At 33.3% G+C, this 16,992-nt stretch overlaps 1 protein-coding gene across 1 annotated transcript in view; it reads right to left on the reverse strand.

Moving 5' to 3' along the window:
• Positions 1-16,653, reverse strand: part of LOC118185497 (uncharacterized) — a 33,176-nt gene extending 16,523 nt beyond the window's left edge. Inside the window, exons 1-5 of the mRNA XM_085820006.1 lie at positions 16,355-16,653; positions 10,119-10,271; positions 7,175-7,212; positions 5,043-5,179; positions 110-192 (exon numbers count right to left, since the gene is read on the reverse strand). Coding sequence (XP_085676132.1) covers positions 110-192; positions 5,043-5,179; positions 7,175-7,212; positions 10,119-10,271; positions 16,355-16,472 — 529 coding nt within the window. The 5' untranslated portion in view covers positions 16,473-16,653. The remainder of the gene's footprint in view (positions 1-109; positions 193-5,042; positions 5,180-7,174; positions 7,213-10,118; positions 10,272-16,354) is intronic.
• Between the last annotated feature and the right edge of the window lie 339 nt (positions 16,654-16,992).

Consider the following 16,992-nt stretch of genomic DNA (forward strand, 5'->3'; position numbering starts at 1 on the left):
TCTTGTAAAGGTTAAAAAACGTACTTTTAGAGTCTCGTTAAATAAAGACAGAAAATTAATTTCATACGCACACACACACCAAAAATATTATATATATTTTTAAACTAACCTGCTGAACCAAGATTTCCAGACCCAAGTACACCTATTGTAAGATCACTTAGCACTCGAAAATTCGGAAAAAAGGGTCGAGCCCTGAAAAAGAATCAAAGGAAATTAATCGAGGGAAGTGAAATAAAATAAGGCTCTAGTGCGAAATTGGGTGCTCCTTTGATAAGCGACTATTTTGTTTTTAATTTTGGCGATAAAACCTCACTTCTGGTTACCATGATAATTTTAACTGTGTTTTAGCTTCCTGATTTTATTTAAAGGAAAACAGATTGATGTGTACATGGACAAATTTAAGGCGGTGCGGAATGCCTAGTTTGTGCAATTCTATGGTGTTTTTAAGTGAAAAACGATCGATGTGTACATGGACACAGAGTTTGTGCAATTCTTTGACTTCTTATTTTAGTTTTGTGTAGCGGCCATCTTGAAATTGTGCATTCCTGACGCCGATCTTGGCGTCAGGAAACAATCGCAAAAAAACAAGGGGCATACAATTGTAAACTTTTACCTAAAATAAAGTCCTTAAAAAAAGAATTAAGGGAAATTAACTGAGGAAAATGAAGTCAAATTATTACTATTTAACCTTTGGGTTTTATAATATTTAACATACGCCATGCCTACAGAAGTTCTCACCTGGTCTTTATTTCCGCAACCTTTTATCAGAGACATGTACTTTCACTCACAAAAATATGTTGCTTGCATACGGGTTCGTAGGTAGTTGAATGCACCCAGAACCGATGATAACTCGATCAAATTTATTTTCCCAAAAGAAACACTTTGCAGTTCTGGAACTTTCCACAAAAGTACTCGTACTGCTGTTCTCAATATCATATAGATGTGACATAGATCAGTAGTTACACTTCAAACTATCACAACGATGCAATGCGCATCTAAAAAGCGAAGCTCTCACACATATTTCTTAATACTCCGAACTCAACTCTAAACAACTGGGAACTGATGTTCTTTACGGTCTTACATAGTTTTCCCCGACCGCCGAGAAATTTTCAGTACCTTCGATTTCTCGAAATTTCTGGAAAGCATTTACGGTTGCAGTTCCATATAGTGTCGGATATATTTACTGTTATGTATGGGAATCAAACTAATTACAGTTATACGGGAATCGGACCCATATGTCGTTGAATGATCGCCAAGTTTGGCGAATGTTGGCGATTTCTCTGCAAATAAACCGAAAATATTATTCTGCAAAACCCAACCATCTTTATTATACCTCGCCAATTTAGAAAGATATAATGTTAAATATACCTTAAATGTAAATGGATGTTAAATGGACGTGCAACTGTAATCTTATTTTTCCGGAGGAGCATCGCATTCTTGAGACCTTTGATGTTGCATTCCACAAGAGATACTACAATTTTAAGTATAATTTCACTAAAATTATTTACACACACACATATATACAGGGTGATTCAGAATTCATCATCAATATTTGGTGGGGAGGTAGGAAGTAGGAAAAGAAGGAGATTTCGCATAGGAATGCATGGGTGCATATGCCATGGAGTAGGGCAAAATGAATCCAGTTTAATGCTGGAAAGAACACATAAAAAGGAAGTAGTAAAGAAAAAAACATTTATTATCTTACATGTAACATTTCTTTGCATCGGTTTTACAGATTTACAAGAGGTGCTCGAACTGCTGACCATGTGTGTTGTGAGTCATGTGTGCGGCATGATTCACAACGGCGTTGCATGGGCAACCGAACCTTCTGGAATATGCATGGCATTTACATGCATATCTGCAAGTTCATTCCACGTATACCGGTTCATGTTACTTCTGCAAAGTCACCTAGTCAAATGGCAACTGGCTGCTCACGTCAAACAACTATGCTTATGTATGGAAGTCGTTTACACACAACGCCCTCTTTACCACCATGCGTTCGTCTGCGCTCATACTTTCCTATGTGAAATCTCCTTCCTTTCGTATTCCCTACCTCCCCACCAAATATTGATGATGAATTCTGAATCACCCTGTATATATACATATACATATAATTCCTAAAAGCCGCTGAACACTAGTAGTTCGGTCCGGGGTTCGAGTCCCGGCGAACGGTCTGGCTGCATGGGCGTTTTCGTGGTTTTCCCCATGTGTAACGCGGATACGAGCCAGTTTCCCTTAAAAAGACCTCCACGGGGCATCCCTCTTTCTCCGTGTAGTGCCTAAGGGGGGAGCACGTAAATAAAATTAAATGTTTAATTCCTAATAATATTTTAAATGACGCAAATATTCAGATTTTCGCATTGTTTTAATTTAAAGAAATAATCAAAATTACGAAATCCAACTTTTTAAAAGTTCCTCTAGTCTCTATAACTTATATTTAGGAAAATTTTCACTTGTTATAAAAATAAAACAAAAAATGGTTGAAATTCCAAGGACAGAAATTCACCGAGGAATGTGGTATTAAATACAGTCGTATTCAGACGCTATTAAAAATGAAGAGCGAAATGTTTGCATTTGTACTTAATTGAAAATAAAATATTAATTCAGAGAAAAGTTTCTGATGTCAAGTGATTAAGTGTTGACAATTTCTATGCAGACTGTTGCGAAATTGATCAACAATTTTTTTTTTTCAACAAGAAGACTTCTCCCCCACAGAATTTGTTTTCTAGAGAACAGTGGCAGGTCTCAGTATTGACACGTAACAACTGTATAAATAAAAAATAAAAAAATATTTGTAATTTAATCACTTTATTAACGATTGTCAAATTATGATTCTAACGTAGTAAAACTTCATGAGAATATTAATAACGTATTTTTAGACTTTGAAAACACATAAATTACTTGTGTTCTTTAAATATGGCATGAGTAAAAAAGTATAAATTAAAGACACTCATAAATTACGATAGATTATCATTGAATGACATTTAGGGGGGAAAAATCACCTTTGAATTATTCTTATTTGCTTATCAACCGACTCATCAAAGCACACTGAAAAATGTCTTTAGAATTCACAAATTTTCAAATTATATACTTCCGATCAATTTTTGTTGTAAGGATGCCAAACGTTTCGGGTTTTATTTGTTATAATAAATGTAAAATGTTTCTAAACATAAAAGTACAGATCGAAGGAATCTATAAAAAGTTAGTTTTCGTAAATTTTACGATTTTTTTCTTATAGCGAGCTCTAACAACTTATAGACGTTTATTCAGGCCGTAAGTGTTGGTCACTTTATTATGGAGGCACCTAACAGGTGGGCCATATCCATGCCTTCTCCGAGATTCGAACCCGGGACCTACGGTGTGGCAGTAAGATTCACTAACCACTTTCCGTCTGGGCGGAATTTTTATAAAATTAATGCTTTTAAATTTTAAAATGCCAAAACATGAATATTTGTGTCATTTAAAATACTTTTATAACTGGATGTATAGGTCTATGAACAACAGTTGCGAAAGTAAAGGCTGGGTAAGGACTATTGTGAACACAGTGTACATTTGATAACTTATAAATTTCTTAAATATGAGTCATTATATCTAATAAGATATATAAACACAATTTAATAAATTTAACCAATACAAAATATAAACAAAAGCTTAAAGTTTTGATTAAATTATAAATTTAAAAAATTAAACTGGTTCAGTTAAATTAAGGTAAAATTAATCAATAATCGTAAATTTTAAACATAGCAATGTTAAAATTTATCTTCTGATTTGAGTTGCACTTAATATGAACAAGACTGGTTGACCTAAAATCGAAAAATTTTAAGTATTTTAGTCCTCTGACCGGCAAGACCGTATATATACGGCCTAGATTATTTTTTGTGATGTCTGTAAGAACGTATATATACGTGCATCTTAAAATATGTCCAAGAAATTAAGACAATGTATTAATTGTTCATAAATCCAGGCCGTAAATCCGTATAAAAATGTATAATTTGATTAATAAACCATTTTTAGCTCAAACGTTAAACACAGAAGAGCTATTAATTTCGTTTTGGCATTTTGCATCTATTCACTATAAATGGTGAATCACTTTTCAAATTGCTGCCGCCAAATATTATCGCCTATGTTATGTTTAAAGAAATTAAACAATGAATAATCGGCATAAATGTATGCATGTTTCTCGCACTTCGAGGCCCACCAGCGGCCGAGCGGTAACGTCGCTGAACACTGGTAGTTCGGTACGAGGTTCGCATCCCGCGAACGGGCTGGCTGCATGGGCGTTTTCGTGGTTTTCCCCATGTGTAACGTGTATACGAGCCAGTTTCCCTTAGAAAGTCCTCCACGAAGGCATCCCTACCCTTAGGCAGATAGCCCTCGAGGCTTTGCCATAATCACACACACACACACACACAGTTTCTCGCACTTCGAAAAAACAACGGTACCTAGAGACATCAAATTTTAAATAGCTTAATCCTCCATTGCAATATAGGCATCTGGAAGCCGAAATTCAGAATTTGGATCTTGTTTTATTACCTAATTTATATTTTGCAAAACTTTAACGAGTTTTTGATTAACAAAGTCCATGATTTCAAAGCGAGCAATGGCTAAAAAAAATTTTATACCAGCGCGCGAGACTGTGTATCGAGAATTCTAAAGATGTGTTCTTTTTAAATAATTTGGTGATATTGCTGTTGAATTGAATGTTATGGTTTAAGTGCGAAGATTATGATATCTTATAAATAAAAGAACACACAAAATGTTAAAAAACATCCCTTTGGGCGTAATATAAAATCTGAAAGCTTTCAGATTTTTTTTATTGTTATCATAATTAAATTGCTCATTTCTTTGAAATACTGTTGGAATGCAAGAAGAAACTTTATGTTGAAAATTTACTTTGTTTCAAAATGTACTTGCAAATAAATTCCAAATCACAGAGTTCTTTGGTATTAAAACATCAAACCTTAAGGTTCAAAATTAAAGTAAGGAAAGTAACTAAAATGGAGAACAATCACTTTTAATTAATAATAAAACTTAATACTTACCACTCATTTGTTTTCTGCTTATGACTATAAAGATAAAATCCTCTTTCTGTGTTAACTATTTGGGCAATAACATAATTAGACATCAGTTCACCAAAATATGAATCACCAAATCTCGTGAGTTTGAAGTTCGGAAACGGCTGTAAGATAGTTAAAGAAGCATATTTAATGTTGATATACATTTCATGTTATTTGAATTTTAAGTAATTAAAAAAATCTCAGCAGTTTCTAAATTTCTATTTAAAAATTACTCTTAATAACTAAACCAAATAATAATGAACGCAAGCAGGAAAACCAGTCTGTACAGTAATGCCTTGTGAAATAAAGGAAAATGAATGAGGTGAAAGTTAAGATCAACCCGTAACAAAACCATTTCGTCAAGATTCAGATAAAATAGAATGAACATCGCAAAGATCGAGAACAAACACACATAAAGAAAAGGAAATTTCAGGTTAATAACGCATGGAAACCGGGAAACTAAACAGGTGAAAGCTAAACTTCTTTCTGGAAAGAATATGCAGAGTTGAACACGAGTTTGAAACTCCACCGTCACCCACCATGTTCACCCAGAGTTTGGATAAGTGACGTATAAAATACTTTAGTATTTCATAACTAATTGAAGTCTTCCCTTCTAGTTTCAAAAACTAATAATTAGCAAAATTTGATGTTAGAAGAAGATATATTAAATGCGGTTCATGCGTAAGGAATTATGGAATTTCTCCGTGCGTGTTCTCAAGATGTAAGTGTCTAGGACGTCCAACTAAGATTTGGAAGGTAGCCTAGGTTTATGTAATATTGATTTTCCATTTTTCTGCTTCGTGAACCTAATGATCTGGAAAACTGAATACCCAGAAATGTATGATTGAAATCTAACTTTCAAGTTCATGTAACAGATGGAAACAAGGAAAGCAATGTATTTTAACTGCAGAAGTTTGAGAAAAATATTTCATCGGACTGCAATGAGAAACTAAAGGCTCTTCATATTGCCAAAGACCATTCTACTCTGATATTTTACATCCGCCTTTCATCAAGTGGCCTCGTCCTTAGACGTACGGACAGAGAACGAATGTGTTTGCGATGCGGCACCACACAATCACTTTAGCTTCGTGTAAAGGCGCTGGTGCCATATTGTGAGGATTTTCGCCAGCCCAGTGACCACTGTTCTTGGATTTTACCTTCCCAGTTAAGGAGAATATGAAACAGTAATATCCGCAGCGGCCACCTACTATCTTCATCATATCATATAAGGAATGATGATGATCTCTTTTTCTCAAATGTTTACGCGGTAGTTTTCGTCATTTTTTGCTTGCATGATTCCAATGCCCTTTATGGTTTTTGATGTGCTGATCAATTTGCACAGGAAAACAAATGGGTATTGCCATTCGAAAATTTATAAATGTTTTCACTGTAACCATAATCGTGAAGCTGTGTTGGTTTAAGTCATCACAATCTAAAGCGCGTACCTTCAAATAACAATATCTGAAATTTCGTCTCTATTGGTTGAGCGGACAGGTAACTCGAATCCCTATATCTGGAACGTATTTTATGACCCCTCCCCTATATTTATGTTTTCTATTCTTTATTTTAAGCAGAACATCCCTCCTTTCTGAGAAAGGCAATTATGATTTCATTCATATACTATTTGTGAATGAGAGATTTAATAACTTAATGCATGCTATTTTAAATGGTTAGTTGGCGATGCAATTAGAGAAGAAGACAAAGATCTTGAAGGCCGTCTTCCTCAAGAGAAACGTATCTGAAGGGAAGATTTTCTAAGAGGAATTTTATCTTTCGTATTTGTGTTGGGCATAAGAAAACTGACTATACCTTACGCACTAAGCCATCGGGAACTGATCCTAAAGCCTGCACTGAGAAATTAAGCATGATATGAATATTTTGCTATTCCTCAAAATGAAAATAACCAAGCAAGAAAAATGAAAGGGAAAAAAGGCAAGAAATATTTAGTTACATTTTAAATATACAAGATAAACAAGACATATAATTTATAAAGTACACTGAAACAGGTTCATTTTATATTCAACAGAAAGATTTCATGTTAACATCCTTTTCATGTGTTTATAAGAAAGCGTTAAGCAATAAAGTTCTAATTGATATAATAAAACTAAATATCATACCTTTGATTTTTCCACTTCTTCAAATATCATTTCCACACCTTGGGAGAGGCAAAAAATTAATTGTGAATGTTAATGCCTAAAATAAAATTTGCATTATTTCTAATTGATTTGATATTTCATCCTCCCTTTAAATTAAATGAAAGTTTTCGTAAATTTGAACATCTGTTTACATGCTATAATTTTAGTCGTTTACTTTGCACTTGAAAAGAAATGCACATTCATGTTTGTGAAAATTGTCTGCACCCCGAAGGGATTATTGGATTAGAAAGAATTTAACCCGTGAGTTAGAGATAGTCCTACAAATTAATGACTACAGTTTAGACCAATACAATCATATTCAGTCACACAAAATCAGCATTTTGGAAGCCAACGGAAATAAGAGTTTTTGTACATGGTAGTATCAGATCTAAGAGGCTTTGGATGCATTCCTGAAGTATTGCCTCGTAGGCTGCTTCAATACGAGTCAAAAATTGCGTTATAACCATATCTCATACATATTCAATGCATGATATATCTTGTGAATGGATAGACCAGGGAAAAACCCGTACCTGCGAACCTAAGAAAAATGTTTGGATATTAAGGATAACAACTGGGAGAGTGTTTCTTGTTAAATGTTGTACCAGAAGTGTAAGGAAGATTTTGGAGTCTGTAACTTCCCCGTTGTAATAGTTGCAGTTGAGAATACCAGTATTCCATAAGTTCCTAATAAAGACTGCCTATTCCAACTGTAGCACTCCTCACCCTCACGCCTTTAGTTCGTCTAATATAATGCTGTAAAATGCATCCTGAAAAATGGTGCACACCCGCTGCTGGATTAACCATTAAGCATAATAAGCACGTGTTTAGAGCATTTAGGAAAGACGGTACCACGAAAAGGTGCTCAAGGGCTTGCGAAAAGGGGCACCACAAGCAATTTCATTGCAAGTTTCGTCACAGAATTTATGGGGCAGTAGAATGTTTTAAGTGCTTACTGTGTCTAAGAGTAAATATGGCACTACAATACTATTTAATGCGTATGCGGTCATAATTGCAATATAGGTTAAAGCAGAACTCACCAGAAAACATGACGCCGAGCTATCACCATTTTCTATGTATATGCACACATTGTATCTAAATTGTCAGTGATTCACATTCAAGAAAATTTCCCCGAAGGAATGCTTTCAAGCAGTCCCCTGCGAAGTAAATGTTGCTGACTCGTGTAATCAGACAATGTTGCACTCATAGCAAAGCTCTAACTCTGCGCCAACATTCGAGAAGCTGTATGGTTTTTCACAATCATGCGTATGAGATGTCTTTAATCCCATTGTTTCATCACATTTTGTGGTCCACTATTGGACTTCTTTTTGTTGTTGACAGAAGAGTTAATCTACTGGGTAAGACGCTTATCAACGTCTGGGGTACTGTTGATGGAATAAACAAACTTACACTAAGTGCTATGTTCTAGCGGCTTTTAAAGTGAGGTATACGCAAAGCAGAACAAAAATAGTGTGGAAAAGGTACTTCTTGTTGACGCTCAGTTCTCTTCAGTTCTCGGTTTCCTTATTACTACCACAGTATTTTGTTATGTATGAGTAACAATATCACGGTGCCAAATGCTCACTTATAAAAAATCGATAATTCGTCCCCTTGGAATTCTTCATTTTCCTGAAATGATGCCGTTTGATGTTGATTAGAGATAGTGACTCCCACAGGACTCACTGACAATGATATAATATTTGTATAGCTCCTTAAAAACCTTTTTTTTTTCTTTTCATGCGATTTTTCAGAGGGCGATCCTAAGCCCGGACATTCGCCTTCATTCAGATTTGCGTTACTGCAAATTTGTAAAGATGAGTATATTTAGATTTCCGTATCCAGTAACTAAAATACTTTACTTGGAGAATAAGGAAGACATAACTTAAATTCAGTGTTTGATTTTAGTAAGTGTCATTGTATAGTCATTAGGTTTGTCTAAGAAGGAAACATGAAAATAGCCAGTAACATAGCTAATGCCTTTGCGGAATTTGAATTCCGAATCTTCTGACTGTTAACTAGGTACGTTTCTAACTACACCGCGAAGGCACTTGGTATACATAAAATATAATAAACATAAATAATAAAAGAATTTGACATACGTAAAGTATGTCACATTGTTTATTGTTCGAAACCAAAGAAGAAAATTAGTTATGACTGCAATGAGTGCGTGATATTTTCTTTGTAAGAGATACTTCTGTGAATTGCTTTCTAAAGGAAATCCGAGTAACTAAACTAACGAAACTACGATGGTTTTTCTCTTGTTGAAATAAGCGTATTTATACAGATCTTTCGTAACTGAATAAAAATAAGAGTTACAGTTTCCCTCAACATATATACTTCTCGGAGGCATTTATCCTCTTAGGCAAACGTTTTCGCTTATAAATCAATCCATTTTATCTCACTGCCAATGAAAATACTAATTTTTCGATAACTTTATGAGTTAGAATCGTAATAATATCTTAGTTTCTGATTTCAGTTTAAGATGTGATACTTAAATATTGAACAAAAGTATGTGCCCATGTTTTAATACAATTTATTAAGAAAAACAATTATGTTACTTTTGAGTTATCAAATTTTACATACACTGTGCAATGTAGATGCGGAAATTTTATTATATAAAAGTGGTGGAATTTCAGAAATTCTTTCAATGGATATATTTTATATTTCACTACAAAATCTTAACACAATTCAGAAAATTTAAATAAAAGTTAACGGATGCAATTTCAAAATTCTTCCAATAACATTTTTAATATTTCAGTTTAAAAGCATAACATTATTCAGGAAAGTAAAATAAAAGAAAATAAGCTGACGTGGTTTTAGAATTTATTTTCATAGATTTATTTTCATCTTTTCTTGAGAATTTTTAATTTGATTTAAAAAAATTCATATTTATTCTTAGTCAAGAAATAATTGCAAATTTTTTTCTTACCAGCCCAAGTAGCCTGAACCCACTTTGCGTTAGGAAGCTGATAAAGTATCTTAGCCAGACGAGAACTATCAATAACAAGGACTTCAGCTTTCTGCACAGTTTCAATTTCTTCATTTGAAAGTTGAATACTTTTATCCCATTTGATTCTCTTATCTGAAATTTTATTAACAGCCATTGGTAATAAAGAAAAATAAAGAATGAAGACAATTATAATACTTTTTACATTTTCATATCGATTTACTTCATTTTTTATGAATTTCACTATTGATTATGTATGCTTCCTTAGACTGCAAATCATGAAATACAACAATAATAATTTTAAATCTTTTGTGAAACAAGCTTTATCTTTCAGTTAGTGTATTAAGAAAACAGTCAAACATAAGATTATTGTCTCAAAACATTTAAAATTTCAGGATAATATCAAACACCGATAAAATTTTACATTTTATGCAGAATTACCATAGTTTTCAATCTCTAAATACAAATGCATTTTATGTATCATGAAACTTCGGGAAATGTAAATGAAATAAATAAGAAAAAGTATTTCGAAATTTTTGGCAAAGAAATCTGCATACCAAAGCAAGGCAGGAATTACTGAGCCGTAAAAAATGATAGTAGTGTAAAACCATATGGTTCCAATCGAAAATTTGGTGTTTGCGTCTGCTTAAGAAAGTAATTAAAATTACTCGTGTTTAAGTAGCATATGTATGTAACAGAAACAGGTTTCTGAAATGCTATACTTGGGAAAAAGGAAAGTTTTAGAATTCGCTTAGTAATTACAATTGAGACTCCGATATGCACAAATATGGGAATATCACAAATTCCAAATGGAGGGATGACGTGACGTTTAACACTTAATTTTAGAGCTCCTATTAATGCGTCATAAACATAATCGAGTCACAGCAATGTTTAAACAAAAAAAAAAAAAAAAAAAAAAGGTGTACATTGCAGAAGAAAATGGAAATCGCATGGTAGGAAGGAATTTTGGTGTGGAGGAAAATAAAGCGAGACTTGAGATTCAAACAAATGACACTCTTGAGAGAACATCGCAAAACATACAACCCTCTTGTAGGAAGATATCAAAATATTTCAACCTGGAAACTCAATCTGTTGAGTTCTAGCAGTGAACTTCGGGTATGTGGGTTTCCTGTGCCTGTTGAAATGATTTAATTCGAAACTAGAAGAATTGCTCAAAATATGAAAATCGTAAAAGAGAATTTACGGAAAGTTTAACTGGGAAAGGCACTTCACGACATGAACTCATTCGGATTCAATTTCCATTAGCGCAATAGTTTTCTGATAGCTACCAAGTTCAGTTACATGTTCTGCGCCTAAGGGTATGCCTTTCTTCCTTGACATACTAAATAACATTGTTATGTATGCCTGAATGTAGCGTGGCTTCATGGAAACAGACATCAGAAGAAATAGTATATAAAATTTCAGTATCACACCCATTCGATTGGTCAGAAAACAACACTGTGTATCTCGCATCATTTGGAAATGAAGTCTCAGATGATGCTGATTGTGACAGTGAAGTTTCAAATTAAAAACAAAATATAGCTCTCAGTTTCAAATAATGATATTGATTATAAGCTTCATAATTTTGAAACATTTAAAAGCAAGTAATGATAATAAATTATTTATTATCTAGTGAATAGACTACATCATAAAAAATATACGGTAAAAATATGTGACCAATACACATGTGAATACGGTAGTGAATGTTTTCTGTGCGTTCAGTAATGCTTTGTTTCAGCAAAAACATTATGTAAAAGCATTAATGTAAACAATTTAGCAAAAAGACACAAAAATGCATTTTACGTAAAACATGCTATCTTTTAATTTCTTAAAGACACTTTGTGAAGTACTCTGAAGCTTAAATAAAACCAAAAATACACTTCTATTAAAAAAATAAGCAACAAACGCTTTTAGTGTTTGATGATGCAAAATGATGCGAATGTAAAAAGAGGAATTAAAACATACACAATTTACATATGAGGTACAGGCTGCATCGCCGAATGCAAATAAGCAACCAAAATTAGCATACGTAAAACGCAATCCAGCAGTCACACCATGACGACTTAAAAAGAGGCATGCTGGACCTCCAGCGTCAGTTTGCAAAGAGTGACAGTTCGTGTAATCCGAAATAGGCAAAGCGGATAGCACGAGCCGAAAGCACCATTTTCTGGATGAAATGCATTGAAGAGCTGTCGAGATGTTTCAAGCTGGTGCAAGACAATCCGCTGTTACGAGAGAGCTGAATGTGCATCGCAGTGTCACTAATACCAAAGGGATCGAAATGGCTTCTCATCTCTCTGCTGCTGCAGGATGGCCCATATCTTGCCAAACTGTGTTGCGAAGGCCACAAGAATGTGGACTGTACACCCGACGACCTGTGGTTTGTGTTGTTTTGCCCCCATCGCATGTCAGAGCGCGGTTGAAATAGGTCCATGAACATCGCATTCCAACCCAAAGCAGTGGAGCCACATACTCTTTAAGGACGAGTCTCTATTTAACATCCAGAACTATTTCCGAAGGGCACTGATTCAGCAAGAGCTAGGGCCACACTATTGGGCACCGAACTTCGTCGAAAAGAGACCATTACAAAGGATGAGGCTTACATATATGGGCTGGGATAGCAACGAACGGCCACACCGACCCCTACGTAGTTCCTGGTGGTTTCGTCACAACCGCTCGACATCGCGACGAAATTGTACAGTTTCTTGTGCGTCCTTTTATCGCTGCAATGGATACCAACGCGGTATTTATGGACGATAACACTCGTCCGCATAGAACTCAAGTGATGAAACCATTCCACTTCTGCAGTGGTCAGTTAGATCACCAAACCTGAATCCCATAGAGTATGTGTGGGGCATGTTGGAACGACAGATAGCAGGTCGCAATGTGCCGCTGGGAATTCTAGACCAGCTCCGACATGCATTACTATAGGAATGGGCGCCACTGCCACAATAAGCGATCAATGACACTATTACTAGTTTGCCTTGCCGTTGTAAAAGGCATGCATTTCAGCTGGAGTGTGTCGTATTATTATACGTTAATAGCGTGATGTTTCTATTGCACATTCTTCCAATACATTTGGTCTTTCGCGATGTGATGGTCGTATATATGTGTTTTTGTATGTCTTTGCTTTATTGTTTGCTATCTGGTCTAGTAATGCTGCACCAACCTCTTGGATCAATTTCATGCATATCTATCAAATAATTGTTGTTTTACCTTTGTTGCTTATTTTTCCAGCAGATTTATAGTTCGATTTTGCATTTAATACTTCAAATAAAAATATAGATCACGTATCTAATGTAATTTTTGATTGCTTTCGTTTTAGCTTTGTTGTTTGAAACTACACTAAACGCGTTCTAGTTCTTTATAGCATATATCTCATTAGGTATACCATTATTTTTTAATATTGTTTTAAATTTTAAGAACAATTTTGTATGATTTTATAATATCCTCTAACGGTCTGAGAAAACTCAAAGAATGGTAATTGCTTTCATTGGTAATTGTTATTATTAATTTTTGTAAAAAGAGGGATATTTGTATATGAATTAGGTAAAATGAGATGTCTGAACGTTATAAGCAAGCATTTTTAAGTGTGATTAAGCCAATAAATTAAGAGTAATTTGAAACCATTTACCTCGAACAGTTTGAATAGATTTGCACCATACTACAATTCAGCCTTCTCAGAAATTAAAGATCAGCATTAAGATTGTAATAATATGTCTTTTCAGCGCATCAGCAGATATTTCTTAATCATCATTCATTATGCCCATGTTCAATATACGAATGAAACAAATTTCTTTAAACTGAAAAGTGTGATAGCTACCTATTTTATTTTTTTATATGCTTTCATCATTTCCCTTTTCTTCTTCAAATTTCGCGCATATTCTCTGAGTTCCTGGCAACATCGCCTTAATAATTTTGTTTATCTTTAATCGATTTAACTTTTGTAGTAACATTGTGGTTTTTCGTAATTTTGACCGATGTTTCCACTTTAGCTAAGTTATCAATTTATCAACCGACACAATGTTAAAGATTTTATAATCCCTAGATAAGCTAACTGCTTCTGAAACCTAAAAATTTTAAAACTTTCGACGCCTCCAAAGATTACTTTACTTACAGCTAATTAAAATAAAGATTAATTAGCTGTAAATAAAGTAATATTTGGAGGAGGAAAAGAGGAAAGAACGCAAAGGGTAAAGACATAATTTCTAATGAAATAAAGCATATAAAATCCAAATCTACGCTTTTCAGAAGACATTTATAGTATAGGTAATACATATGCCATAAAAGGGAAAAAAATAGGTGTATATACTGAGTTTATTTTAACGTGCATTTAGTTTTAATTAATATTTAATTCATTATTTAATAAAACAATAACTTTTTGACAATTTCCGAGCATCAGTCCATACAACGACCATTTAATATAATGTCCTTTTACCCAAAGGGTCGTTTATAACGCTAGTTGGCTGCACTAGTAAGTCTGTGGATACGTTTGAAGAAAACAACGAGAATGTAAAATGCATCGCGTTCACGGGTTTTACAGAAGTTTTGAACACAGCATGATGGATTTTTTTAATTCGGAAGCCCATTTTATCTGAGCTTTTGGAACCCATTATCATATACCATAGGAATTTTATTATTTCTTAAACTAATTTATGATTAAGAAACGTTAAATAATTATCTAATATTCAATTAATTAATTATTTAGGATCATTGCGATTGTGACTTGCTCAATGCTTTCATAGTTTGAAATCAATATTTGACTTCAGCTTACAATAAATAAAACGACAATAATTTTTACGTCATTCGAGAAAGTTGTATGGTTTTTTGGAGCTAAAATTCGACTTATCAAAAATTTTAATTTCAATATATTTCGCAGGTGGAATGCTCATTTTGAATAATCGAAACTTTTGAACTGTCTTAATTAAAACAATCAAAGCTGTTCGGTATAAGTTTACTTCAATATTGAAAATTTAAGCAATTTATGAATACATATAAATCATGCATATAAGTCATAAAATATTTTATAAAATCAAAATCAATTCCATAGATATATTCCAAAATTATAAAAATTAAGTAATGGTTATACATTGGATGTTCAAGAAAGAGAGCTACAGTTTTTAATTTCTTAAATACTTACTGTAGGCATGTAGCTATAATTATAAGATTTTTCAAAGTACAGTGCGCACCTTTATGAAAATAGTTTTTACTCCATGGTTGGTAAATTTCCATAAATATGAAATCCAACATTTCAGTTCATCATAGTAACATTTTAGTAACATTTCTGAAAAACATGAAGTTAAAAAAATATTCGTTATGTTTCTGTATATTAAGATGAAAGCATTTTAATATTTTATTAAATTCGCAGACATAACTTCATGGATCCATCAACAAATTTATTTGAGAAAACTTTCCGTGGACAGAATCATTAACCACTAAAACAAAGAACTCTTTTCTTTCTTTTACCGCTTAAACCGTATTTAACTCTGAGTCTGATTTCAGATATCTTGAAATGTATCTGTAATTGCCCTGAAAAAATTATTTTAGCTTGTTAATTCGTATTTGGATATCTCCGAAAATTTTGCAACGCTGTAACAGAATCTTTCAATTTTTATCTCGGAAAAGCATGTCAAATATTTTACTTATTGGAATCTTTATGGCATAAGGAATGCATAACGTTAAATTCTGTTTTTACAAAGCCGTATCAATTGCATTGTTGAAAATTATTTCAAAATTCTCTAATTTTTTTTAAGAAACTTTAAATTTGAAGTATATGTTTAAGACTAATATTTAAAAACATAAAATTAATATCTGCCTTTTTCAAGCACCCTATGCAAAAATACAATCGCAATTACAAAATTTTTATCGTGATTACTATATTTTTAATACTTGAATAAAAACGAATATATATTGATTGACAGGGTGAAGTGTCGTACTATAAAATTAGTATTAAATTTAGTAACTTAAAATTCATTGCTAATTTTGCTTTAGATCACTGTAAGCATTTTAATTTAGGTGACATCTTGAAATGGAAATAAAAAAAGGAAAATTATTCAACTATTTGAATGACTTAATATTTGATATTTCAGTAGAAATGTTTTATCACAGTATGTCACCGTATAAAGATCAAATAGTAAATAATAATATCTGCATCAAATTTTTCATACCAGCAACATATAAGACTTTAACATTTACTAAGATTAAATTAGAAAATATACCTGTTATTGGTACAATCACAAGATTTGCTTCTTTTGGGAGAAAATTTCTCAATTCTTTATCCAAATCTGGAAACCTGGACATCAAATAAACATCAGGATACCGTCTTCCGTTTTCCATTTTGTGCAAATGTTTATAATCCTATTATTTAGTTAATTCTGATAACAATTTAGAAAATTATTAATTGAAGTGCCTTCTAAATCTGAGAAAAAAATATTTTTGCGGAAACATGCCAATAAAATGCCGCTATCAAATTAGATTAGATCGTGCAACAACAAACTGCAAAATAACTTCCTTTTCAGCTGAGTTGTTTTATTTTATAAGTGAAATGGGTCATTTCTCAAAATCGGGGGATGTAGGGGGGGGAAACAGCACTCGGGAAGTCAACCAACCCTGACTACGCTTTGCAATCGCAGACCCAAAGGTATTGCCAACTTGCTTTCTGATACCAGCTGGTTTTACCTCTCCCCACCTTCTAAGCGTCGTACTTTCACTGATAAGTGTCGACTTTCGTTGTTATTGATGCAAAGATAAGATGAGATAATGGATTGAAAATTTTCTTTGCATTGCAGAAATTTATCAAAAATCTACTTTAAATTCTCAGCAATTTCAGAAATGCTTTTTCAGTTCATGATTAACA

The sequence above is a fragment of the Stegodyphus dumicola genome, chromosome 7 (assembly GCF_044657685.1).
Source record: "Stegodyphus dumicola isolate Sdum_Otavi_A_Nest chromosome 7, ASM4465768v1".
Lineage (NCBI taxonomy): Eukaryota > Metazoa > Arthropoda > Arachnida > Araneae > Eresidae > Stegodyphus > Stegodyphus dumicola.